A 26898-nucleotide genomic window follows, 5' to 3' on the forward strand; every position below is an offset into this window, starting at 1 on the left:
CGCACGCCACGCACACATGCATTGCACACACACACACACACACACACACACACACACACACACACACACTTTTCAGAGGTAATGCAAGTTCTGAAGTGTGTAAATTATGTTCAAGTGTGTAAGGGCTATAATAATATGCCAATGAATAAACTAAACACTTGTTGGTTCATAATGTCCTCTAGCTCTTGGAAATTATAGGCCACCTAATCCATCCACCACAACCCCTGCACTGTGATTTAAAAATGTAAAAGCACCTGTCTGATGATTGCCTTCACACTACACACACACACACACAGTCGTGAACAGATATAACGTGCAATGCATGGATGGATGCCGGCTTTCTAGTTGTTATTGCAGTTGCACACTGCTGCATTTACCAGTAAACAGGATACCTCGATCGGCAGCAACGAGACGAGTCTCCTCGGCAACGACGGTGACGCGCCAACCGGAGCCGAGCGACAAAGTGGGCGCTCTCCTCTCGCTCCCTGTCCGGGCGGGTTGGTTGGCGTGGGCGGCCCCGTGTGGCAGAGGAGAGAGAGAAACACGACACCCCGACAGAGCGAGCGAGAGAGATGAAGGGGGGGTTGGTTGGTTGAGAATACGAAGTGAGTGGAAAAAGAAAAGTCTGTGCCGGAGAGAGAGAGAGAAGTGGGGGAGAGGAAAGAAGTGTGAATCAGTGTTTTCTCCATTTTGGGTTGATACTTTTTTTATTTATTTCTGTGGTGCGCTTTTGTTGTGACTGTCGGTGAGGGATGAGGTGGTGGAAGAAGAGTTGTTGTAACAAACGTCTCGAAATAGTATAGTAGTAGATCTGTGTGTATGCTGCATGCAGTTGCAGCGGCGGTGCATTCCCCCACTCTCTCTCTCTCCCTCTACTCTGTCTATCGGCACGATTCTTTCTCTCTGCAGACACTTCTCACTCAAAGTTAGAGCTGCGCCATTCAATCAACACATCCTGGCGAGTGGGGTTTTCCCCCCCTGAGTCCAGCAGCGCAACTTTTTCCTTCAGCCTCGTCCGTAACAACAATAATATATGCTATATTTTTTGTTTTTATTTTTCAGGGCAAAAAGTTGTCGCGAGAAAGTTCGCGACGTGTACGTACGCAATTAGCGCAACTCTCCCCCGTGAGAACGTAACCAGCGGGGTGGGTGGTGGTGGGAGGAGGAGGAGGAGGGGGGTTGAAGTGAACAACTTTAGCATAAAGCTCGCGCTGCTACAACCAACGAACGTTACGGCGAGGTTTGGAGGTTTTTTAAAGCCGCTCGGGACGAGCAACACCGGAGCATTGAGCAAAAGGAGTGGGTGTCCAACACTCTGCTAACCAGGCTAGCAGAACACAAGACCTGCGGCCGCAATGAAAACCCCGGGAGATTCGGGTAAGAAACTTTTACACACCGTTTTGTTATGTTTTGTTGTTTTTATGTACACACAACTTGAAACAGTGTATGTGTGTGTAGCTTCCTAAGCTAACACGGTTAGCCTCGCTAACTACCCCCCCCCCCCCCCTCATCTCCGCTGCCCTAGAGAAAGTGTGACAAATTATGGCGCTGGAATGGATTCATCTCTAAACTCTCTTGTCATTGTTTCAGCAAAACGTGCAAAAGTTAGCATCACTTATAGCCCCGTTTGTTTTGTTTCGTCTCCTTTCAACTGTGCGAACAACAACAGGGAGGTTTTTAACGGGCGGTGTATAACTTTATGTTGTACTTGTAGAAAGCAGTTAGCAGGAGGAGATGGGGTTTAGCTCCGTAGATTAACTCGAACGGGGAAACATTCCACACGGCGCAACGTTCTGTGTTTATAAAGTTCCACGGCGAGTTGTTACAATGTAGCACTAAAGACACAAGCGTGGTTTATATTGTTTCACAGTTAAACGATACATTGTTACGCGGTGTCAGTCGACAACTTTAGAGATGTGGGTCAACGTTCAAAACGGTCTTTATCATCTTTTGCCTAGTAGTAGCTCACGCAGAATAGGATTCGGTCTATTTACTGGAACGAAGCAAGCAGCTCCGTGTGTAGCATTCACATCCTATGTTTTATTTGGACCTTTTAAAACGGCATTTAAAATTATCTGCAGCCCACGACTTGATATAGCTAGTTTGTCGTGACTTTAGGGTTTAGATGCTCGTTAAAGCCAGGGCATGCACCATCTAGTTATTCTAGTATGTTGTCTCAATGTTTGAGTGGTCAGCACTGCAGTCAGCTAGGGACTGCAATGTTCCAAGTTCCAACACCTTGGAACCCGACATTTGAGAGGGGAATACCACGCGACAGCACAACTTGGATACAATCTATACAATTTAAGTATAGTAGTATACACTTTATAACCATGGCAATGCTTAAAAAGGTGACCCACTTAGTGATCCTATGGTTATTAAACATTAGTTTTTATTATGGTTTTTGGTCTATCAAATTGATGTGTATCCTCACAGACTAATATTCAGGTAATATGAGTATGTATTAGTTTGGAATATATGTTTACGGTTTTGAAGATTGTGGGGTGTGTAACCCCTTGATATTAGGCCTAAACAGCCTGCTACAGGACCTGGGTGATCCTGTCTTTGGACCTTAAACCACACATTGTATCAGACACAATTGGGTGTACTATACATTCAGACATATTAGATTTGGGGCTATGTTGTATCTTCCAGTTATCTGGTGGGAAAACGTGCTGTTTGGGGTACATTTTCTTAGTGTGTGTGTGTGTGCGTGTGCGTGTACTGGTTTTCCACAATCACTCAATTGTCCAGGTTAGCAAAGTGAACTTAATTTGGTTTTAAAAGTAGGTGGTGTTTTTTATTCTTTGTTTCAGGAAACTGCGGTCCCATTTGTTGGTGTATTTACAATGTTTTGCTTTTGTTTATATAGTCAATTGAGAGCTACCTATGGCCCTTTGTAGGGGTTTCTTATGTTATCAATGATTAACATTAAACACAAAAGGGAGACGTGGTTTTCTGTCCCCAACATTGTGTGGCATTGTGTTGTGACCCTGCTAAACATTAGCATAACATCATACATCATTGATGCCAAATGCCCACAGCATATGGTTAATTTACGCTTATTGAGAAGAACAACAAACTGTATTCCTCAGGTGGGTGGAAAGAAACCAAACTATTTTTAACATTTTTAACTATGTCACAACTCATAGGCAAGCTGTGTGAATGTGGCATTATTTTAGTTTGACATTTTGGGACCACCCATCCCCATCATACTATCAAGAGAATCTACCTGGAATCCCAAGCCCCTAAAGACAACCCACTGTGTAGTGTGTGTGTATATAGCCTAATGTTTTTGTTCGTTTTTTTTCTCCTAGTCGTGTTGAGTAACTCACAGTAAATCTAAGATGTGTAAAACCTGACATGGCTGTAAGCAATGAGCATCCATTTGGGTAATATTTTACACTCAACCTTGGCATATATCTAAAGACACACATGGGTTCCACAGTCCCTCGGTTGACATCTGATGGTATATATATCCTACTTGCATAGCTCCATTCAGTATAGCGCCACACAGGTCTTTTGTCCTTCTGTTTCCCGTGGTCATGCCGTCAGCCTATGGCCCGTTATATATGTGGGTCAGCCTCCACTCTCTTCCTACCAGGAAGTCAGCCGTCTGGCCCCACCAGCTCCAATTTTCCACTTGTGTTACTCCTTGTATCAACAACATGCCACATGTGAGACGTCACAGCTGTACGTGGACCAGCCAGAGGGCCGAGCCATGCTTTGCTGCTACAAAGTGTATTTGTATGTATGTGTATATGGATTAAATGAAGCTGTACATGAGCCATTAGAGATGGTGTCAGGTCTGTAGGGTAGGCCAGGGCAGGCCAGGCTTGCTGTTTTGACCATATGTGCTTTGGCGTGAGTGTATGCGTGCCGCACATGCGTATGTTTCCTCGTGTGTGTGTGTGTGTGTGCGCGTGTGTGTGTGTGTGTGTGTGTGTGTGTGCCCATATGTCCGTCACTGTGCTGCTATACCTGACATTGATGTGGTTGGCCCTGTGTTCACAACAAAGTGACTGTTTGACTTTTACCAGCGTAACCAAATTGCCCTTGAGGAAATCCATTTGGTTGCAGGTTGTTGAGTCAGCCCATTGTAATTACAGGAAGAAAAACAAGACATCTTTCATGCAAATCTGCGTAGATGTAATAATAATGCAGGCAAGACTAAAAAGCTCTACGCCATGCTAGGGAAAATATAACTCATTTCAAGGAACAATAGGCATTGTTTGTCCTTGAGAAAACAAACAGTGTTCCTCAGAGACTGACCAATATGCAGTAGGGTTGCCACCAACATCATAGGGAGGGAGCAGGATTGCACTACAAGTTGAGGCTGAGATGATTGTTTAAAAATTTTGGAAGCCACTTAGGTGACGGATGCACAGGAATGTGTCTTTTTTTTCTTTCTGTTCTGACCTTTTCATTTGGATTTCTGGAACCACACACACAGCTGCTGTTTGAGATTTGCTGTTTGAGATTTGTGTGTGAAACTAAAAAGTCAAATCACATCCGTGAAAAAGTTCAATATGAAAAACAATTGGAACAGGAAGAAACTAAAGACCCAATCATACAAATGCAATGTGGAAGGGGGTCTTTTCGAGTAGAGAAAAGACAAGTGTGATGTTTACTTGAAGTATGTTTTGCTTTGGTATTTTTTATTACTGAGTGGCATTCCATTTGATGATGCATTTGTTTTAATCTGATTTATACCAAGCTTATTATAGTAACTAAAACTAAGTTAACTCAAACTTACTAGTCTTTACAAAAAGGACGATTGTCTCAATATACATTAAACTAGTATTTTGGTTGGACATGACGTCTAGCAGTGCCAGTTTTAACTGAATACATCTTTTAGTTTATTTTTTTTAAATTATACAATACACCTCTGAATCCCTGACAATGCGTATTTATTACCTAATTACAAAACACAAAACTGGCTATTTTCGGCACTTACAATGAATCGGGTTTAAGTGTGAATGAGGTCATTGCCAGAATACTCCATTTGTTCTCTGTAAACTTTCCTTTGACAAATAGTTTTTAATGTAGAGGGGTACAGAAAATGACAAAAGATGAATGTTGACCATTCCCTGGTGTCTGCAAACAACCAAATTGCATAACAGGACAACATGACAGAACAATGAATATAAAAGTGCACAGGTGATTCCTTTCCCTCTCTCATACACGCCTATGCAGCTTATTTACATTGACCCAACCACATTCCTAATAACTGATGGTCCCAGGCTAGGAAAGCAAGGTGTGGAAAAAGTACCACTGGCCGCTATTGCTGTGACGTCAACAGTTCTCTGGTGTGTCGTCTAGCTTTTCTTCTGTCATCAGGACACTGACCCCACCACCTGAACTAAGGCCCCAGCCTCTGTTTTTCATGTGGTCCCTCAATGCTACGGAAGGCCTCTTTTCCTGCATGTGTGTGTGTGTACACACTATGTTATTCGTAATCCATTTAGCGCAGTGATAGAGTAGAGAAAACACAGTCAGAGCAGGGCCATGCTGGGCAAAACATAAACCGTGGGTGTATTAGAAAGCGCTGTAGGAAATGGTATTTTTTTCCCTTCTCTTTGCAAGTCTGGTTCATCCAGTGCATAGTTTGAAAAAGGATAAACCTCCACAAGCTCATAAATTGGGATGTGACCGTTATTACAGGGGCCAAACTTCCCTTTACATCCAGTGTTTTCATCTCTTGCATTGCTTTTTGTGCTTCTAAGGCAAGCTTAAACGTACAGATATACAAATGACATATGTGTTGCTTGCCAAGAATAGAGACTCGTGGTGTGGGGCTGTGTAACGCATGAATCAGGGGCTCCCAATCTTTTTTTACTTTCTCATATGACCCCATGTAGACATTGGGAAATTACTGTAACTGCATAACTTTAAACATAGACGATTGACCGTATTTGATATTGACCGTATCATGAAATGTTTTGAGAAGAAGCTTCTCTTTTACAATCCTAATCAGGTGCACTTTCTTGCTAGCCATGATATCCATTCAAGGATTTTGTCCTTCTGACATGCATATACAGTTAGGGATTTGGAGAACTGTTCTCCTTGTCCATTTTGTACCGTATATCCTGTGTTGCTTGTGAACATATGTGCAGAGAGTAGACCATACATTAGGCAAGCAAACAATACTTAAAGCTTAACATTGTGTAGTTGGTCATTTCACATCACATGCAGGGTATGGAAAAGGTCTGTGGAGCCTGTGTAGAGTAAAGACTAGGTGTTCCACAGGGATCCGCCTGTGTAATTTTAGTTTTGAGGAATTCAGTTTTATAGCTCCCAGAGAGAAGTGTGGGCTAGGTTTCGACAAAATGCAGGCTTCCTCTGGAGCCGTTATTTGTGGCTTTAGAGAACATTGAAAATCCACAATGTCTTTGTTTGAGTGCCTGCCTCTGTTGGCTTGAACCTGTGAGAGCTTATGATTGTGTGCATCCTATTTTCGGGATCAATGGAGTTTCAGGATCACTACTTCTCTGACACGCATGCACCCAAGAGTCAGAGCCAGGCTCTGTGGCAGTGGACCCCCAGTACAGTAGACGGACGGGCCAAGTGGAACCAACTACTCGCCTCACTGAGCTGATAAGGAAGGCTTTTCAGGGGGGTAACTATCTTTGGAATACCTGACAGGATGCTGAGGTTCCGGCATAACCCCTTTTACTTGGCTAGGTTGTCATTTTATAAAGAATATCGACTAACTTTATACTGTTAACGTTTGCTTTACCCACACGGTTAATGTTTTATAGTTGTATGTATGTGTAAGGGAGGAAGTGAAAGAAGAGCTATGCAGCTGTAGTCTCATCAAAGACTTGGCCATGAGGAATTTGAAACTTTTATAGTTCATTGGAAAGAGACGGACTCATTTACCATATGAGCTCTTCAGAAAGAGTCTGTGAGAAAGGATGATGGTTGTCCAGTATATTGCCCTATACTTTAGCGTTTTGGTTGGGGGGAAAAAACCTGGATTTGTGTTGCTGTGCCTGTTTTTTGTGGATTAACCTAAACTAGGAAGGGTGTGGAGTCAGCAGAGCTTCCAAGTCAATGATTGACATAAGTGTGGGCCTCGCATTGAATTGCAGCTGCACAGTGTAGGAAAGTCTGGCAGAGACCTCCTCTGTTTTGGATGTTGGGAGAACTAGTGCCAACTCTAAAAGATTTTAAGTGTCTTTGCTTGTGCCCTTGTGGAGGGCGGAGGTGCTGGAAGAGCCCAGGTTTTGGTTGTTTTAAGTTGACTGGGTGTAGTGATCAGGAGAGGTGCTGACCTCAGCCAAGGCAGCATGTCTGGGGTTGTCAGCTATTTGTAGACAGACTCTAGAGGGGTTGACTGGGGAAGCAGGTAGGGTGTCAATTTTGGCTGTTATAAAATCATCCAGTGAGTGGTGGTGGTGAAATGTACAGTACACTTCCACACTTCTGGCTGTTTGAGAAGCTGAGGCGGTTAACTTCCCCACAGGGCTTTACACGGGATTTACCATTGGCTTTGTAAAAGTCCCATTGACTTTGAACACATTTGAAAATGACATTTCCTTTCCAGTCATTATGAATTAAGTCTCAATCTAGAATTGCATTATTGTTGATAATCCTGCATATTTTGTTGGGAGTATTATTAATATTCATGGAGGTTTTGGGAAAAACAAAACGATTTCCATCGTTTTAGTTAACTACATTCAGAGTGAAATTAATTTGAATTCCAAGTGAAATTAAAATGTATTAAGTTTAGTGCGGAATTGTTCAATCGTGAAAATAACTTCATTGCTGCAGTTTTTCACTAACCTTTGAAGAATCACCCGGTCGTGAAGGTACCTCCATTTCGCGAGCGTCCCCCTTAACCCATTCAGGCCTGACGTCGAAATTTTAAAAAAAAAGTTTTCTAAATCATGACAATTTTCGGAAAGATTTGAGGCACATTTTAACGATTTTTCAAAAATAGCAGACCTACAAGTTCATAGCGCGCCACTCGGTGGCGCGCTATGAGCTTGTAGATCTGCTATTTTTCAATAGCTAAATTATAACATAATGTTTAAAACACCAAAAGGGGTTCCCGCCCAAAATGGGTTAATGGTTAATGTGGTTAAACGCTAACGTGACATGGATGTGTTCCAGGTCTCAATGGATTAAAATAACATGGTCCATGGTCCAACATGGTCTTTTCCTAGTGGCGGGTAATATTCCACAAGTGCCATCGATAACAACAGAGAAACACAGCGACCCGTAGTGCGCCGCCATTGCCGATATGGTTTCATTGAGACTCTTTATTTCCCAGCAGCCCTGAGAAGCGAGCGGCAGTGGTTTTGTTCCGGTCATGTGATCCAAACTTGTGACGTATATCCCATGTGTTCGCGGAAAACGTCTTAAAAGTTATCAAAATTGGCGAATAAAACTAAAGTCCGGTTCGGCAGGGTAAGGGGTCTTTATCAATCAAAGTACGGGAAAGTCAGGTTCAGCAGTCAAACTGTTTTAATCGCAGGACCAGTTGAAACAAGTTAATTGTTTGGCTCAGCACTGCTACGTTCGGTGCAATATATCAGAAAAGGTTTACCTCAAGTGCCCAGAAAACAAACCAGCACAGAGTTAAAGGTGGAGGGAAAGGCCGACCTGCAGGTTGCTGTGGTCGTGCTGTCTGGGGCCAGCATGGAAAGTGAGAGACACAGCACAGCCTGGCTTTGTGGTTGTTTGGACTGGGTCTAACCAAGCCAGGGGTTTCCTGTATGTTTGGACTGGGTCTAACCAAGCCAGGGGTTTCCTGTATGTGTACTCTTGCATGGCCTACCTGTTTTTTATTTTTTTCCCCCTTTTGGTCAGACCACCAAATTGAAAATGTGAAATATCCAAGCCCTAAGAAAGGCCTTACAGATGTTTTCAAACCTACATGGTCTAGTAGCCTTAGGTTTGCTTTGCTTTTCTATATTATATTTATATTTTTAATATTATCCCCATTAAGAACACATTCCGCTTGCAATATTACCAGCTAAGCACCCATTTAAAAACTAGGATAACCCCAATACAAGGCTGCATGATTGTGGCGAAAACATTAATCCTGCTTAATTGAATGACCGTTACTGAAAAATAGTTACTAAAAATAGAAATGTGTAATTGTGAAGTGCCACATAAACTTTATCTTGAGATTGACTTCATCCAACTAGCAGTTTATTAGCCATTTTCCACATATTCATCTGTCAGTCTACCACCACCTGCACATCATCCCATACAACAGTGTTTTTAAAGATAACTAGTGACATTTGTCTATTCTAAATGGTACATTTTATTTTATTCTTATGAATGGCCATCCCAATTCTGGTGGTGTTAATGCATCTCGTGAATCAGTATCGGATTGTATGTAAAAAGACAAAATCCAAGTAGTATTGTCATGAGAATTGGTGAGCCGTCGACTGTCCCGTCCATTAATCATTCACAGGCTTGATCCCTGTGGTAGCCCCACACCCACTAGCAACCCTAAAGTTTACACTACAGCATATTAGCAGTGGAACTGCTACTTGCTCATTCATTCTGTGTGAGTGTTGATTGTTGAGTGTTCAATTGTTGAACAATGAGCCAAAAATGTCATGCGTAATGTTTTCTCTGTGATAAGTTGGCACACCTAATACTCAATATGCCTGTAGCGATTGTCTTGTTTGGATCCCAGAGACAGAAGGAGGTAGACAAAGAATCAGACATGGACGAACGGGACAGAACACAGGAGGAAGACACAACGAGGGAGACGGAATAAGAAATGACATTCAGACAGACAGAGAGAGACATTGGAGTAGACACAGAGTGTGCAGGGTGTCTGGGGTTGGCTTGTTTGGTCTGTAACTCTGTACCAGCCATAGATCCAGTGGGAACCCTGTGGTTAGCTTCCCCCAATCTCCTCTCTCCTCCAATGGTTGTTACAACTCGCCCTAGGTCTCTGTGGCTGTCTGTATGTGTGTGGTGTGTCTGTGACGTGTGTGTACCCGGGCGAGTGTTTATCTGTCTGAGCGGGACTGTGTATTAGAGAAACAACTATTTTGTGTTCGAAAGAGAGGACAAGTGTATAAGAGTGGATTTGTGATCAAGTTTTTGTGTGATTTCACTTAAAAATAAAAATATAATGATCCACATGGCACGGGAACGGTGTGGCTCCAAGTGGAACTGGATTTGTTGTGGCCAGCCTGTGCCATCTGACTATTTGGGCAAGGTTTCAGCCTGATCACAACCCCTGGAAATGTAATTGAATATTTCCAAGTATGAAACGTGAAAAGTATGTACTTCTGTGGCCTACTGGCAGTGTGCACAGGGAATTTGGCACTCATCGGTCCTGCATTTTGCAAGATTGGTGGCAGACGGACAGACCAACCCTCTCATAGACGGCTATTCTCCTGCAGACACTCAGTAAAAATGAATGTTTGTGTTAGCAGTGTGTTGTTGGTGAGATTTCGATCTGACTGTTTGATCTATCTCTCACTCACACACACACACCGACCAAGTCTCCTTTTCTCATAGACTCACCTGGCTGCATCTCTTCCACACAGACAGCAGTTCAGTAGACAGACTCCAAATGGATGCACTCTGTCTCACTCACACACACACACACACACACACGCGCGCATACCGCCTGTCTCTCTTTCACACGGTCAGACAGAATGTGCACCCTTTCTCACACGTTTACACGCACAACTCGCACAACATTGACGGGTCACAGCAGATTTCTCACCTGGACAGATCAAAGCTAGACTGCGGGAAGTGAGCACAGAAGGAGTAGTTGGACAAGGGTGGTTGCCTGTCACGCGTTGGCCGCACTGTTTCACCAAAAATTCACCCGCGTCTGGTAAGTTGGTTCCCTGTGTGGCTCTGCTGCCTGCCAGGGGGCTGTCTAATTCCTAAAGGGGAGGTGCGGACCGGTGCGGTGGAGAAGGCATGGGGACTGTTGCACGGAAAAGTGTGACCCCTACATTAAACTGTCCCTCCCAACATGCATTTCACTTGTGACGTGTTCTGCGGGATGATGGCAGGGCCAGGAGTTGTTTTAGACGAAAATGAAGTAAATTAACATAGTGGCAGCAATTATTTGGCGCTTGTAAGCATTTCAAATTGAAGCGAGAGCACAGGGCTGTCTGACGATAGGTGCGTGTAGACTTGCCGTGCGCCGCGGCGTGTGGAGATGGGCCCCTTGTGTTTTACAGACAGACTTTACATGAATTATTAGATAAGATTATTTGATAAGATACTACCAGTAAGACACCCGAGGGCGTGAAGTGAGAAGCAGGCACGATCCGCCTGGGTGACAGCAGACTGCTGGTCGAGCGCTGGCGCTTTGGCATTGGGTGGTCAGATCAACATATGGAATGAATTCTGGAGTGTGTCTTGAGTGTACAGGGTTTGATGAGGTCAGATCAACATGGAATGTCAGAACAGGTCAGCTCCATATATGGAGATCTAAGGGTGGCAGCTGGGGCAGTGTCTTGAGTGTACAGGGTTTGATGAGGGCCCAGGTAGAGCTGGGCCTTAATTTTCGGCCCTGTTGAGAACTCTAGTTTTAGCCGGCTGCCGGGCGTGGCTGCACTAATAACTTTGGGGCATGCCTATCTAGAGTTGGACAGGTATCAGTCAAAAGGGAGACATCAAAGAGGAAGGATCAACATAATGGAATGTCAGAATAGGTCCGCTCCATATATGGAGATCTAAGGGTTTGAGGTCAGATGTAGAGTTGCTGGCCAATATTGATGACATCAGGGATCTTCATATATGGGCATTCCCATATATGGGCTTAATATTGATGACATCAGGGATCTCCATCCCGCGCCATGCTAAAACAGATGCAGATCCGGTGGCAGCCAAGCACCACCACTTTTGTCCACCAGGGGGCATGTTAACAAACATTTTGTTAATTGGACAGTTTTGTCTCGGTTGCATCACATATGGTCACTGTCACTATATCCGATGAGTACACACACTCGCACCGTCTCATCTCATCTGATGCTCTCTTGACCCAAGCGTAACATGCTTTCTCTCTCATCCCCAGGCTATCTCAACCGGTATTATGCATGCATACAAGAGCTTTTCCAGTGACTCTTACGCCAACATTGTTTTTAGGAAGCAGTTTATGTAAGCACTGTCATGACTCATGACGGTACCAGTAAACGCATGCGTTTTCATTCACACTTGCAAGGCGGGGGAGCATTAAATGTAATCTGACAAAACTATGGAGAGCTGAGAGCTGACATTGATGGTGTACAAAAAACAGCATTCGAAATGGGCGCATATTACCCGCTTTACATGCAAATTATGGTAAAGGAGTTTTATTCTCCCAAACCCATACCCTTTCTTCTATAATTGGTTCCTGTTACTGTCTTCTTTTTCCTTGTTAGTTGTTAGGAGTGTGTTGATTTGTCAGCCCCTGGCCTTAGGAGTGTGTTGATTTGTCAGGCCCTGGCCAAGTCTGATAAATTACTTCACAAGAGAGGCTATAAATTGTTTCACTGATAACAATGGCACCATTTGACCAGGTCAACACCGGAGATGGGTCATAAAGTTAGTCTGGCCTCTCTCACTCCACTCTTTCTCGCCTCCTCCTCCCTCGTTTTTCCAAACTACTCCCCTAGTACCCTACGCGAGCTCCCGAGAGTCTCTGCAGTCTTTACAGCCCGAGACTACATCACAGCTGGGGGGATTTAGCAAACAGTGACCACACACAAGCTCACATACCAGGCATGTGATTTTTACAGTAATTTAAGGACACATTTAAGTAATCCATTTGACCATTTCTAATGGGAGATTGTATTCCTGCGTGCTGCATTTCTGATCACACAATGTTTGAGTTTGGTTTCTGTCGCTCACTCAATCACTCATCTCCTCCATTCTATCCCCTAGACACACACACACGCACACACAATGTGAGAGGCCCTGGAGCCCACACACTCATGTAAATGGCCGATGCCTGCGTTGCATTAACACACACACTCTTGTAATTCCCCCTCTAAAGCTATTGAGGAGCATGCTCATTTTGGGGTTGCCATCTCCCTGCGGTGACGCCAGCGTGCCCCTGTCTTTAATGTTTTTACACAGAGAGAGAGAGAGAGAGCCACTCAGTCTAGAGACTAGAGAATCTTACTTTAATGTAATAGACTGGAGGATTAAGAAGCATGGGGGGGCTGCCAATAAGGAAAGACTGACTAAGACGTGACACATGTAGAAAGTCCCCCGTTTCACAAGTTTTCAGCATTAGTATGCTATGCACAGACCGTGGTGGAAGGCCTGGAACCGTTAATCACTTTGTCATGTTGAAGAAATTACGCTTGTTGGCCATTCTTTGGAGCAAAGTGTAGGAAAATGATCTGAAAGTATCCTATAAAATGTAAACGAAATTACAAATAAATGTTGATCCTATTGGACTTCATTGTAGGAGGTTCTGTCCTGCTTTTTCTCAGAAGGCAGTGATTCGTTTTTTTTTCTACTAACCCTGTATCAGTTGAAATAGAGTCAACTAGGCATGGCTGAAACCAAATCAGGTTTCTTCAATGAATGGAGCTATCAAGAAGGTAAACGTGGGCAGCTCATCTAATCGCCATGGCAGTGTACTGACATTTGTTCACAGAGGAACGTGGTGAAACCAGATCCAGCCAGCCAGCCAGCCAGTAGCTTTTGACATTTCTACAACAACCATCCCAATACAGCGGAGTGGTAGCACTGGTGGAACCAAATCTCTTAACTCCCCCCGGCAAAAGGGGGGGAAAAAACAGCAAATGACGCTGAGAGTTGGCCTCAAGTCTTCCTCGTGTGTCTTGGCCAAGCTGGTTTCTCTGTAAGGGAAGAACAATCCAATTGTTGATCGTTAAGAGGTCTCCAAATCCCTGTCAGACATGAGCATCTCATCCACACAGTGCCGTTGCTCGACTCTGATTGAGAGACCATCTCCTAGCTGGAAACGCAGCAGCTGTAGTGCTAATTTAATGTTTTAAAATTAAATATTTAGAAGATTATTCTCTAGAGATGTGATTTTAGAATAACACACTGCATTCATGTCTCGTAACATATATATATATATATATATATATATATATATATATATAGTGGCAGTGAAATATAGACTTTATGTTTGCCTTGATGCCACGTGGCAGCCACAGTGGGCGCCCCGCACTTCACACAAGTGTGATTTTTCTGGCAGTTTTCTGCAACCAGTGCTAATAGACGTTGGAGACCGTTTGTCTGCGTGGAAAGATGCTGAGAGGAGAGCCGCCTTAGCGCAGGGCGGCGGAGACGAGGCCAGGGGGACCCAGATGAAAAGTGATTGGCAGGAATCACTAGACTGACTCACTCATCTAGGGCCACGGATTTTGAGCCGTGGGCTCCTATTCTGAGCTGTGTGTGTGTGTGTGTGTGTGTGTGTGGGGCACATGGCTTAATCTAACAGTTGAAGTCGACAGGCTGGACCCTGTGTGTGTGGTGTGACTGTGCACTTGTGTGCGCGTGTTATTGGAGGAAAATGAAAGTAGTCTGGCGGCCAGACCACAACACAGAAGCCAGATTTAAAAGAAGAAATTTATCATCTCTCTTTTTTTTCTCTCTCTCTCCCTCTGAACTCCCCTCTCCTCTGCCATTTCCACCGCCACAACTTTGTTTCTCACCCCAGTTCCACAACAGCCTGTCTGTGCCTCTTTATGTCTGACTGGTTGACTCACTATTCAGTATAATCATGTTGTTCATGCATTCTTTATTAGCCTGAAGCCTGTTTCTGGTTAGCTCATTTACTATTCAATACAATTAACACATTGTCTGTGCATTCTTCAGGCTGCACATCATTTCTGATTCTGAATGTTTGGTTTTGTTAACCACTTAAGCCCTATACATGAATACAGCAAAAATAGCCTAAATACAAGCTCTGTTATGGATCAGCTATTTTTTATTTAAAAAATATATATATTTTGGAAATAAATATTTCAAAGCTGTCCGCCTCTAATCACATGCCAAAAATGGGAACGCCTTTGTTGAAAGTGGGAGGGATTTGTAGACATGATGCCATATCTGCGTGTGTGCATAGTATACACACTAATGCTGTTAATTTAATTTCACATTTTCTCTTGCCGCAATGCATCGCTAATGTTCCAGCTATGAGGGGCAGGCCATGGGCTCAGAGAACACAGAGGAAATACTACTAAGGGTGATAAATCTGTATTAGCAAATATATGATCCCACATTCCATGGTGTTAATGAGAGCAGCCTGGCTTATGATTTAACTGCCTTTGCTGCTGATATGGCTCAGTCTGTGGTTGGCTGGCTTCAGTCTGTTGGGCGTCAGCCTCAGTACCTATTACCTGCAGCAGAATGAACAGACAACTTATTCTGAAGACTGCGTGTTGCTGTGCAACAAATATGCTAGGCTTGGCTGGCTGAATCAATACTGCTTCAACACACTTCCGAAATGAAACATCCTGCTCGTGCTTTACCTCACTCTCACTTCTATGCCTTCTCCCTTTTGTCCTCTTTGTTCTCTTTTGCTTTTAAGTTTTTATCTTGTAATCCCCTTTTTTCTGCTTATGACCTCCATGGTGTGTACGCATGTTCTGCCTTTGTCTTTCACTCTCTCACTCACGTATTCATACATGAACCATACTGTCTATAGGAAGTAAGCCTGACTTGTTGAGTCAGTCAGTCAGTCAGGTAGCCAGCAGCTCATTATAGCTGGATGTTTTACAGGCTTGTCATTTTCTGGGGGGGAAGGCATGTTCAGGCCAGTTTCAGAAACACCTCAGTCTGTGTGAGAGCATGTGTGCGCGTGTGCTTGCATAGTTTCTCTCTGGGAAATATAGGTCACAATATGCCTCAAACTGACTGGGTTGCATTTTAGGTGTGTTGATGTTTATGATAATTACTGGTGTCTTTTAAGCCATTTTTGTGTTTTTACACAACGTAGCCACCAATTTTGTTTGTCCTACCTATTTTCTTCGTTTGAACCCGTTATATCCTGTCTGTTCTGTACAATGTCTTGTCCTGGTGCTGAACATATCACAAATCCTGGCAAGGGTGTGTTAAATTTGTCCTGGATTTAGAGGTTATATATTTCAATGTCACCAACATACTGTGTGTGTATATAGGTTTAGAAATGCCATTGTTAAAAAAGGACATGGACACATTCATGACACTGAGGTACTTTTCATCAAATTATCCACCAACAAACGCACCAATTGAGGACTGACTTAATAACAGTGTTTGGTGCCTGCAGCAGGCAGTGAAGCTCGACCAGGACGAGACGGCTTTGAGTCTGGTCAGAGAGGCTGCTGTCGTGTCACTGATTACACTAGCTTAGCTGTCTCCACGCATAGGAAACCTCTCCCTACCTGTAATATACTGAAGAGCGTCACCATTTAAAACCAAGGCTATTATAAGTAAAGGGTTACAACAAGGTGTGAAGTTCCTCACACCTTGGGGTCAGCATCATTATTCCAATGACGTGTTGGTCTGACTCACCCCATTACTAACCCTGTCCCTAAATGCATGCAAAGCCACGTTGTTGGACTAATGCGCCGTTGGAATTCCGAGTTGATCCCCACACCTTGTCTAAACACTGAATCCCTACCAGCTCAATCCCTTCTTACTTTCTGTATTAAATGGTAAGACTCCTAACGCCATATCTAGACAAAATTTGGTTGTATTTGTTCAAAACTGCTCATTGCAAGTCACAAAAGACTACAAACCGTAGCGTCCCTGTTCTGGGAATGTCATAATTTCTGAACATTGGTTCAACAAATTCTCAAAACAAAATCGTATTTCCTGGATCCTGTAAGTATTTTTTTTTAATAAAATATAAAACTTGTAGGACTAAGTGGACTGGAGCTTTGAACCGTGGGTCTCTCAGGTCTGTAAAGTATTTTGGGGTGTGGATGCTTGTTGAGGCTTTTGTTTTGTCCCTACCTTCATTACACTGAAACGCTGGCTGACATGGCCTGTAAAATGATCCATCATGTCCGCTGCCAGACTTCCACAATGAATTGTAAGTTGTCTTGATCGACAAACACACTTTTGTTTTACCTCAGTGCTTCACCGAGGTTAGTTTAGTTCATCTGGGGCTTTAAACTTACAGGAGCTTCCAACAAGTCACACATCATCTCTTTCTCCCTTTTTTTCCCTCCAAATTTTAAATGGTTCTTTTCCTCTCCCCCTTCCTCTCTCTGCTTCTGCTTGCCCTCTCTTCGCTCTCAACCTCTCTCAATTCTTCCCCTCCCTCCTTTCTCTCCCACCATCAGTCTTATGTTGGAGATAGGGATCATGAGGCAGCTGAGGTCAGGGCTTCACATGGTGCACCTGTAGCCATCTCTCGTCTGTTCCTTTGATCTCCACTGGAGTGTTTTTCTTGTTCTTCTCCTTCACTGCTTTATCCTTCTCTCTCCTCTCTTCTGCTGCGGTTTCCCCTCTTCCCTGTGTGTGTGTGTGTGTGTGTGTGTGTGTGTGTGTGTGTGTGTGTGTGTGTGTGTGTGTGTGTGTGTGTGTGTGTGTGTGTGTGTGTGTGTGTGTGTGTGTGTGTGTGTGTGTGTGTGTGTGTGTGTGTGTGTGTGTGTGTGTGTGTGTGTGTGTGTGTGTGTGTGTGTGTGTGTGTGTGTGTGTGTGTGTGTGTGTGTGTGTGTGTGTGTGTGTGTGTGTGTGTGTGTGTGTGTGTGTCTGCTCTCCTCCCTGGCTGTCAGCCATGGTGGCGTCCTCCTCTTTGAACCTGCTGTCTTAACCGTCATTATGAGATCAACGTAGAGGCATTTAAAACAGTAGTTAACAACTCTGCTGTCTGCATTGATTCTGGACTCTATGGGATGAAGTAACAATTGTGTTTGCCTTGATTCCTTCATTAAATTTACAGTAGGTTAAATTGGCTTTAGTTTACTTATTTGGAGACATAGTAGTTTTTGTTTATTGGGCTTCCCATATATATATATATATATATATATATATATATATATATATATATATATATATCTCCAGGATATAATAACATCGTAATAATGTAAGGAAATGGTTAATCTGGAATTCTCCTTAAATCAACACATATCCAGAATTGCTCAATTGCATTTTGGGCTCTTGTATAGTGTGACTGACTGACTGACTGACTGAGCAAGGAGCAGTTGAAGTGCTTCAGGTTGTTGTCTTACTAAACAGTTAGGCAGGATAGATGCATTGTGGCCACGGCACTTGTAACTTTTTCCGACGGTGTCTCTGGTGTCTCTACCAACCATGCAACCTCACCGCCTTTTAGCCTGGCAAGGTACATTTCACACCCTCTCTCTCTCTACCCTCTGCACAGTTAGACCTTTTAGCCTGGCAAGGTACATTTCACACCCTCTCTCTCTCTACCCTCTGCACCGTTAGACCCACCTTTTAGCCTGGCAAGGTACATTTCACACCCTCTCTCTCTCTACCCTCTGCACCGTTAGACCCACAGACAGTCAGACACCGCTCGACCTTTTCCATCCGCTAAATATAGACCAACAAAGAATTGGAGGAAGGGAGGGAAATATAAATGGGGAGGCATGGAGAGAACATGGCGTGAAAAACTCAAATTGGGGAAGAGAAATTATTTTGGGGGGGCTGTAATCAGGGGCGACAGGTTTGTGTTTAGTCTAAGTGACCGTAGGCAGCTGAGACAATGGCCTCCTGTTAACGATAGCTATCGGTTGTTAACGACAGCGTTCTAAAGTAATGTGACGTCAGAATGGGGGGGGCACTAATAAAAGCAAGCCTGTAGAAAGGAGTTGAAAATAGCCTCTGCCATGTCCGGTCACCGCTTTTACTAAAGCCTGTGTTTCTTTTGGAAGGAGAATACAGGTGGCTCGGCCAGGGTTACTCTGTAGGCTAATGGTAAATGAGCTCAGCTAACGTGTCAATCAGAGTGGACTATTCTTCCAGTCTGTGGTAGAAATGGCTAAATGGCCTCCGGGGGTCATTTGTCTTGCTGAGTTTTTCCCCGTGTAAGTCCAAGATCAGGCCACTAGCAGCCATCATCTAGGGGAAAAATTACTTTGGAAAATGAAATACTTCATATACTGTGGGAGTGTATACATATGTGTATGTTTTAGAACTTACTTTTTTAAATACCGGAAGTCAATGGAGGTTGGATTGTAATTGGGGGACAAGCCCAAAGGGGCGAAGGTCCCTATTGGTTTTTCTACCGTCTTTACTTCTTCCATCACTTTTTGCAGTTCTGACAGTTGGCCTGGTTAACCACTCCCCCTTGAAAGCCCCTATGTACAGCTTTGAGGGTTTGTGTAAACACAACATTTTAAGACAATTTTTCGCTTGTATCCGTGTCCCAATGGGACACCATGAAATGAACCATCTGATCTCCTGCTTCCTTTAGTCACAGGAATCATTACAACTGTTGAACATCCATTTCGGCTCCCGCTGCACTTTCCCCGTTCATCTTTTCTAATCTATGCCTTGACTTTCTCAGTTCAAACTGAATGACCCTTGTCCCTCTGTTTGCCAGCGTAAATGAATGCGGTCACGATTATCAAGTTAGCCTGGTATTTTCCTCAAGCCGCTTTCATGTTCTTTTAGTCCGTCATAAGGGGACAGTGAAGGGGTGGCGGTATGATCTTATGATGAAGCCACCATCCAGCCTTTCACACATGGACAGACACTAAGGCCTTGTGTTCTCCGACGAGCCTTTTTCTTTTTTTAGCAGTCGGCACCAAACAGATGGCTGTGGGAAGCACCAGTCATAGCAACTCTTGTTGCTATGAGAACTAACGATAACCTGTATGACGCTCAATGCTAATCTTTTGCCTAAAACATTTTTGGGATATAAACGATGCATAGATCTAGTGAGGGGCAGGAGGGAGGATCTAACGCATTAAAGCCTGTTGGCTGTTCCAGATTTAGTATACAACTAGAACAGTGCCCGTTGGGCACGGCCTACTTGTGAATGATTGGAAATGCATGGCACACCCAGTTATGCAATGATTTTTTTTTTATGGATAATTGTGTGTGTGTCTGTAATCCTTTTCTGGCCATGCAAGGTCTCACTGGAAACTGGCGGTGGCGCACGCATCATTGTGATGTCAGGGTTATGGAGATCTAGGGGTGATCAGGTGTGATCAATTGGCTAATTTGGGCCCTGTCCAGAGCCTGGGCAGAGGCTTTTATGCTGGTTCTGGACAACCGGCTATCCGACGGACTTGACACCAGGCACTGCACTCCCTGTGGTGGAAGTCGGCGGGTCGAACAGTTTGAGTTATGTGCGTTACGTACGTACTTTTTTTGCCACAGTTGATAAGTCTGCTATATAAGTCATTCCAGTCAAAATGTGAATATATTTAGGGAATATGCCACAGCACGTCCTCTCCACTGTAAACAAGGACATGAATCCAGCCTTTAGAGAGGGGGAGAGAGAGCTCTCTAATATGCCACAAACATTCAGGGCCAGGAAATAAAAACCCATTCTCCCAACATTTTGTGACCGATCATATTTGTCGTGACTCAGACATTTATTCTTAGTGCTAAAAGCTTTGGTTGCTAGGAGACGCAGAGTGTCGAGAGTGGGAGCGAGAGAGGGACAGAAAGAAAAGGGAAGAAACGATGGTGGCATTGTGAAGGGGAAGAAGACGGAATCTGAAAGCTGAATGACAAACGGGGTACAAGTCAGCAGGGACATGCAGTGCACACATCACATGCACGTACGCGAGCGTGCACACACACACACACACACACACACACACACACACACACACACACACACACACACACACACGTACACAGTGGGCATGGTTACTATTCCCGTGTTCTTTGTCTGCAGTATGTGCTTTGTGCTGCCCACGCATGAACCCACTTACCTCCTCACAAACCTACGTTGTGTTTTTGTACCTCACATGCGCACGTACATGTACATAGTAACTCACCCACCGTGAAGTATTACACCACTTTTGTGTATTCTCTGTGTTGTCATCCGTAGTCATGACGAGTGTGTGTTCTCCTGTGGATTTGTAAATATCTCACGACTGTCTGTTTTTGTGTGTTAGCACTGAGACCAGAGTCTGGTCTCGAGGCCCAACCATCCCCTGTTATAACGGCCTTATTGTCTTCTGTATGAATCATATGCTAGAGACTTATTAGTAATCTGCCTTCAAATAGCTATTATCAGCTATCCCACACAGCCCTTTGCTGTCTCTTCTCTGGCCCCTTCCCGCACACTCACAATACAAGTAGTTCAGATCGCATGTGGCAGGACTCTATCGAGATATCCACTCATTGAAATACAGATGCCAAAGGCGGAGTGGATGGACCTTAGAAGACCTTAGAATGATGTATGCGTAATATAAACCATTTTTTAAATTGATACAAAGCTCAGATATTGATTCACATAATGTATTTTCACAAAACAAACCCATATGTTGCAATAATATTGTTTTGAAAGTAAAAAAACATGCCCAAATGCAGTCGTGGGCGTTGTGGCTTGTCAACTTCCTGAAGGTTCCTTTTTCCCTGAAGATTCCCTGTAAGTGTATACAGCGCTTAACGGCTTCCCTGTGTAACCCGCTATTCACGCCTTATGTCTTTCCTGCGTAATATGCTAAACCCGCTATTTGTTTTATGTTTAATTCGTCATTTTAGTTTTGTAATGACTTGAATGAAAAACCTAGCCTGACACTCAGCCTGAATTTTCATTTCGTTTCACTCCATTATTCAGTCTGAAAGCCCTCCCTACTACCGCCGTTTCTGAGATGGGCGTTGACAAAGAGGCAGTCTTCGGCGATTGGTTCACCCTTAACCAATCACAATAGTAGCAAAGCAGATGACAAGGCTCCGACCGCAGCAGGCTGAACTTAGCCGTGGTTGAGGGCATGTCAGCGGGGGGGGACAGAGCTAAATGGCCGGGGCATGGGACTCGAGTGCGAAATTGCGATTATGCAACAGTTACCAAAAAAAAAAAACACGTCAACTCAATGTCATTGTAACTAACATTTTCGAGCGAAAAAATAATTTTTTGAAAGACTTTCACCCAGTATGAAGCTAAATGTGACACCAAAAGAGTAGCATAAGTTGCTATGCTACTGGCGCAGCCATGTTTGTTTGTGTCTGGACGGCGCTGTTGTTTTGACGTCATCGAGTTGAAACGACGCTGATTCGTCGGTCAGATTTCCAACCGAGTCTCAGACCTCCTTCGAGAGCGTCACCAGACCCTGAATCGCCTGAATATATTTTTTTAATGGGCGTGGCTAGCGATTCAGGGGCTGGAGCCAGGCTATGAAAAACCTGCTGCAAGGCAGCAAGGGCTTCTGGGGAAATGAGTTCAATGCAAGTGAACAGGGTTTTATGCTTGGATCCATCCACCATTACCGTTTGTTGTTCTTCCGCATCACGACGGTGGATTATTTTCCGGCGAGGTAACAAACCATGGGACTATGTTCAGGGGGATTTTCATGGATCAAAGGCGTAAATACTTCGGCGTATGCTCCAAAGGTAATTAAACAATACCGGCAGTGACCGTGGCATGTTATATTAGGCTATAACGCACGGAATGTGTTAATTAGATTTAGCAAGTTACTCTGGGCCTAATCACCGGGATCAGAGTTAAAACGTGTATCTGTATAAATAACTGAAGCATCAGATAACCTTTTTCCCTCAAAGTGGATTTGTGTTTTGAAATTTAACCTTTTAATTTCTTCTCTGTAGTCGCAATACATGGCGTGGCTGTCACAACTGGTCTTTTGACTTGTTAGGTTTTTCAAATCCCCAGAACAACTGGGAAAATCATGGGGCTACCATCGCTAGGCCCTTGAGCAAGGCACTATGTGCCGCACAGTTGCTCAGTGGTCAGCTATGACCGCATGCCTTTTACAACTGGAATAAGATGTTTAAAAGGGAGAGTTGCAGGTTGACTGGCCAACAGCTGTTTGATTTTAAAGTAATGCATTTGCTGTATAACTCTTTGCTGTGCATCTTGCCCTACACAGCTCAGCTTTTTAGGGAGCTGATTTGGGACTAGTTCACTGTTTTTACTTCAACACAGGACCATGGCTACATAGATCCGTGAGGGGCCGGGATGTTGGTTGAACTTCGGTTTAGAAGGTGGATCACAGCAGAAAAAGTCCCAATTACTTGCTCGCTTGTGGCTGGAATGCTACCGGTTTGGACCCCCAGACAGCCAGAAAATAATCTCTCTGGGGGAGCAACACTTACCCCTCTCTCAATACTGACTGTTTCATTGCCCTTGAGCAAGGCACTTGCCTCCCAACAGCTCCAGTGTAGCTGCTCAGTGGCCAACATTATTAGACTGGTTGTACTGGGCAGCTCACAGGGGTAGCAGGACGTTGCTGAACAATTATTTGTGCTAAGCAAACTTACCCTGGATAAGAGATGTTTTCAGAATGAACTGTCATTTGTATCCATAAACTGATGCATGGCTGCCGCTACACTGAAATCATAGACATATGTTCAGAGGTCATAGCCAATCTCTGGATAGTACTTCTCTGACTGAAAGTGTAAGGTGATGGAAAAACGTGGATGCATCTCAGTCCTCTATACAGTAGTATGCCCAAGTGTGACCTTTTAGTACCTCTCCAAACCCTGCCAGGTCAAAACAGCTACTGTAGTATTAAAGCCTTCAACACATCGCCCTATCGTTGTTAACGGTTCACTGTGGCTTTCATATAGATATGGCCGTACTTTGTTTCACTGTGGGAAACCGATTGTAGCACTGGTATTTAGTCTATATATTGTGCGTCTTTATTATAAATACACACACACACTGTATTGTTGCAGCATGCCCATATGTTTCCCACTCTCAGCATTCTCAGCCTTACTGCCAAAGCACATCTGGTCCTAATGAGAGTGTGTGTGTACACATGCGTGCGTTTTCAGCTTTGTGTTGAAATGGTGTTGAGTCTTTTACTGCAAGCCACAGCTTTACTGTGTGTGTGTGTGTGTGTGTGTGTGTGTGTGTGTGTGTGTGTGTGTGTGTGTGTGTGTGTGTGTGTGTGTGTGTGTGCGTGTGCGTGTGTGTGCCTGTGTGTGTGTGTGTGTGCGCGCCTGTGTGTGCCATTGTGTTTATACATAGGTTGTGTGTACTGTGCAGAAAATCACCTAAATACAGTCAGGTTCTCACACTGGCTGTACATAGGCCATGTTCCTACTGTGTGAATGTTTATATCATTTCTGTGTGTGGACTTGCAGCAGTCATAAAAGCTCAGCTATATTTTGTCTTGAAGAGTTTCAAGGCCTGTTTAGTTGGCCTATTAGCGTTGATTCCCCAGCTTTGATAACGATAGCCCAGCTTTGATTTGACTGCGGAGCTCTGAGAAGACTTTTAGCCCTAATATGCTCACACTATCATCTCCCCGAACCCCCACTCAACAGACTGGCCCTCTCCCACAACCTTCAGTCTCCAGTCTTAGGCATTTAGCAGACGCTCTTAATCCAGAGCCATTTACAAGAACAACACAAGGTAGTGATTCTTCAAATGCATAGAAACCCCCTCTCTGTCATCTATTAACTGTTCCTCCTGTGGTAACATTAGCGTCACCTGAGAATAGTAATACATTTATAAAAGCATTAAAAAATGTCCTGATTATTCCACTTTGGACTGTTCCCTATCCTCAAATTCACCTGACAACCACCCTCGGTCACTGAATCTCTCCCTCCCTCCTGCCCTAGGGTTCGCCTTTCCAGATTGGGCCTATAAACCGGAGTCGAGCCCGGGTTCCAGGCAGATCCAGCTGTGGCACTTCATCCTGGAGTTGTTGCGGAAGGAGGAGTACCACGATGTCATCGCCTGGCAGGGTGACTACGGCGAGTTCGTCATCAAGGACCCGGATGAGGTGGCCCGTCTGTGGGGCGCCAGGAAGTGCAAACCCCAGATGAACTACGACAAGCTCAGCCGTGCGCTAAGGTGAGAGGGTCCCTCTTCACTGTCTAGATCAGTCATTCTTTTCATTTTTCCGAAAAAAATAAGATGGGTTCATTATCATATCTCGGATTAACAGGGTCAAATGTTTGCATGTCATACTTTATAAACATCAGGTTGTATTGTTTGTCAGTGAAATCTGATCTTGTTATCAGACCAGAGTTTCTCTGGTCATTTCTTTTGCATAGTTTCCCGCCATTTGCGTTTTGATTTGTACAATGTCAGCCAGAAGCAGCTGCTGTAGCCTCCAACATGCGTGTTGTACAACAAACACACGTGCGGCCCTGACGTTGACTGACATTATAACTGCACTTAAACCCATGTGTCCTAAAACCTCATGCTGTGCCATCATAGTTAAATTACATCACTCGTGCTTCTAGGTGAGAATGAAGGAGAGAACAGAGTCCAGGTGGAAGAAGGATGGAAGGATTCTTTTTAATACCATTCATTCCATCCTTGTAACTTCACACAATCCACTTGCTATTTGATCTCACATTTCACTCCCCTCTTTTGATCCCTCCATACCGTCGTCTGTTTTGAGCCTTTGTCATGTTCCTTTCTCGACAGTCTCAACTTATACCTGCATGTATTGGACGTGTAACAATTGGATCAATCACAGTGAGCTCAGCTAACTCAACGTGAGGGAGATCTGAGAGACGGAGCATTTGTCAGGAAATGACAATGATGGACTGACAACTGAGGGTTGAACAGGTGCTTTCAATGTAGCATGACAACATGGAAAGGTTCCGTTCAAATACATACAGTAAAATGAGGTCAGACAGGCAGCATGAATGTGGCTGCCAGTAAACTCCAGAAAGTCACCGGGGGGTGGGGGGAGAGGGAGTCGGCACATGTAACTCAGTTCAGTTCAAATATAATACAACATTGTCATCTGTGCGTTTGAGTTGAAGAATTGGACAAGAAAAGTGTGTGTGTGAGAGATTGATTGAGAAGAATAAGCTCTCTTGTAGAAAGTTGGATGTGTGGTTTGTTGCAAGGCATGACATTAACCACAAATCAGTGGGCCATTCAGGTAACGGAGAAGGGGGGGTGTGAGTTTGACAGGGCATCAGGAAGCATACACCACATCAATTGCGATAAGGGTAGCAGGGCAAAAAAGATGAGACAAGATAAGGTGTGTATGTGCGCATGCATTTGTGGTTTGTACTTTGTAGCAAAGGCAAGAACTTTAAACGCAAAGGTGAAGGAGAGGAAACGATGTGTGCGTGCACGCCGTTGACAAGGTGGGACCTGGAAGAGTTGAACTTTGAATGAACTATGATAAACTACAAATTGCCTAGGTAAAGGACAAGGGGTGTATGTGTGAGCGTGCATATGTTATTTGTCGGAACTAGGAAGTTTGAACCTCAGATGAACCGGGATGAGTGTGAGAGAGTGTGTGTGTCCGTAGTAGACAGCAAGATAGAGTGATAGAGAGCCATGGATTGAGTTGAGATAAGTGTGTGGGTATGTGCGCGGTATCAGAAATATCCTTTGATTGTTTTAACCTATTTGGTTCCTGCACGGGTCCAGTACAGGGCATGCACACTTCAGTAACAGAAAAGAGGGAGTGTGCTGTCACGCCACTTTGTCTTATTGAATAGAAGTCTGTTTCATCACTTTTTCCACATCACAGTGCTTTTTTTTTTTTACAGTCCCCAAATGGGAAATTAGATTCACAGCAAAAGCAATACCACGTCGCACTTGCTCTTAACAGACTAAGAACGGCAATCAATAAAACGGACACAACAACACAAGGCATCAAAGAACCGAGTGCAGGGGAATGAACTGAGGAAAGTGGTCATGTAGCGTCTCGCTCTTCTCCCTCTCCACTGTACAGGATCTAATAAAACACATCCTAATTCAACGAAGGGAGATGAAAGGACGAAGAGATGAAGTTTTCCTTTTCTTTTTTCATGACTTGTGTGTCTCACAGAACCTCTGCTAGTGAGACAGCTAAAATAGACACATGCACACGCACACACAGGCACACCACCATGTCCCTCTGTGCAGCACATGTGGGA

At 44.1% G+C, this 26898-nt stretch overlaps 1 protein-coding gene across 1 annotated transcript in view; it reads left to right on the plus strand.

Annotated features, from left to right (window-relative positions):
• The first annotated feature begins 1195 nt into the window (after positions 1–1195).
• Positions 1196–26898, plus strand: part of erf (Ets2 repressor factor) — a 38436-nt gene continuing 12733 nt past the window's right edge. Inside the window, exons 1-2 of the mRNA XM_079522809.1 lie at positions 1196–1377; positions 24625–24859. Of these exons, the coding sequence (XP_079378935.1) occupies positions 1356–1377; positions 24625–24859 (257 nt within the window). The 5' untranslated portion in view covers positions 1196–1355. The remainder of the gene's footprint in view (positions 1378–24624; positions 24860–26898) is intronic.

The sequence above is a fragment of the Electrona antarctica genome, assembly GCF_951216825.1.
Source record: "Electrona antarctica genome assembly, chromosome: 15".
Lineage (NCBI taxonomy): Eukaryota > Metazoa > Chordata > Actinopteri > Myctophiformes > Myctophidae > Electrona > Electrona antarctica.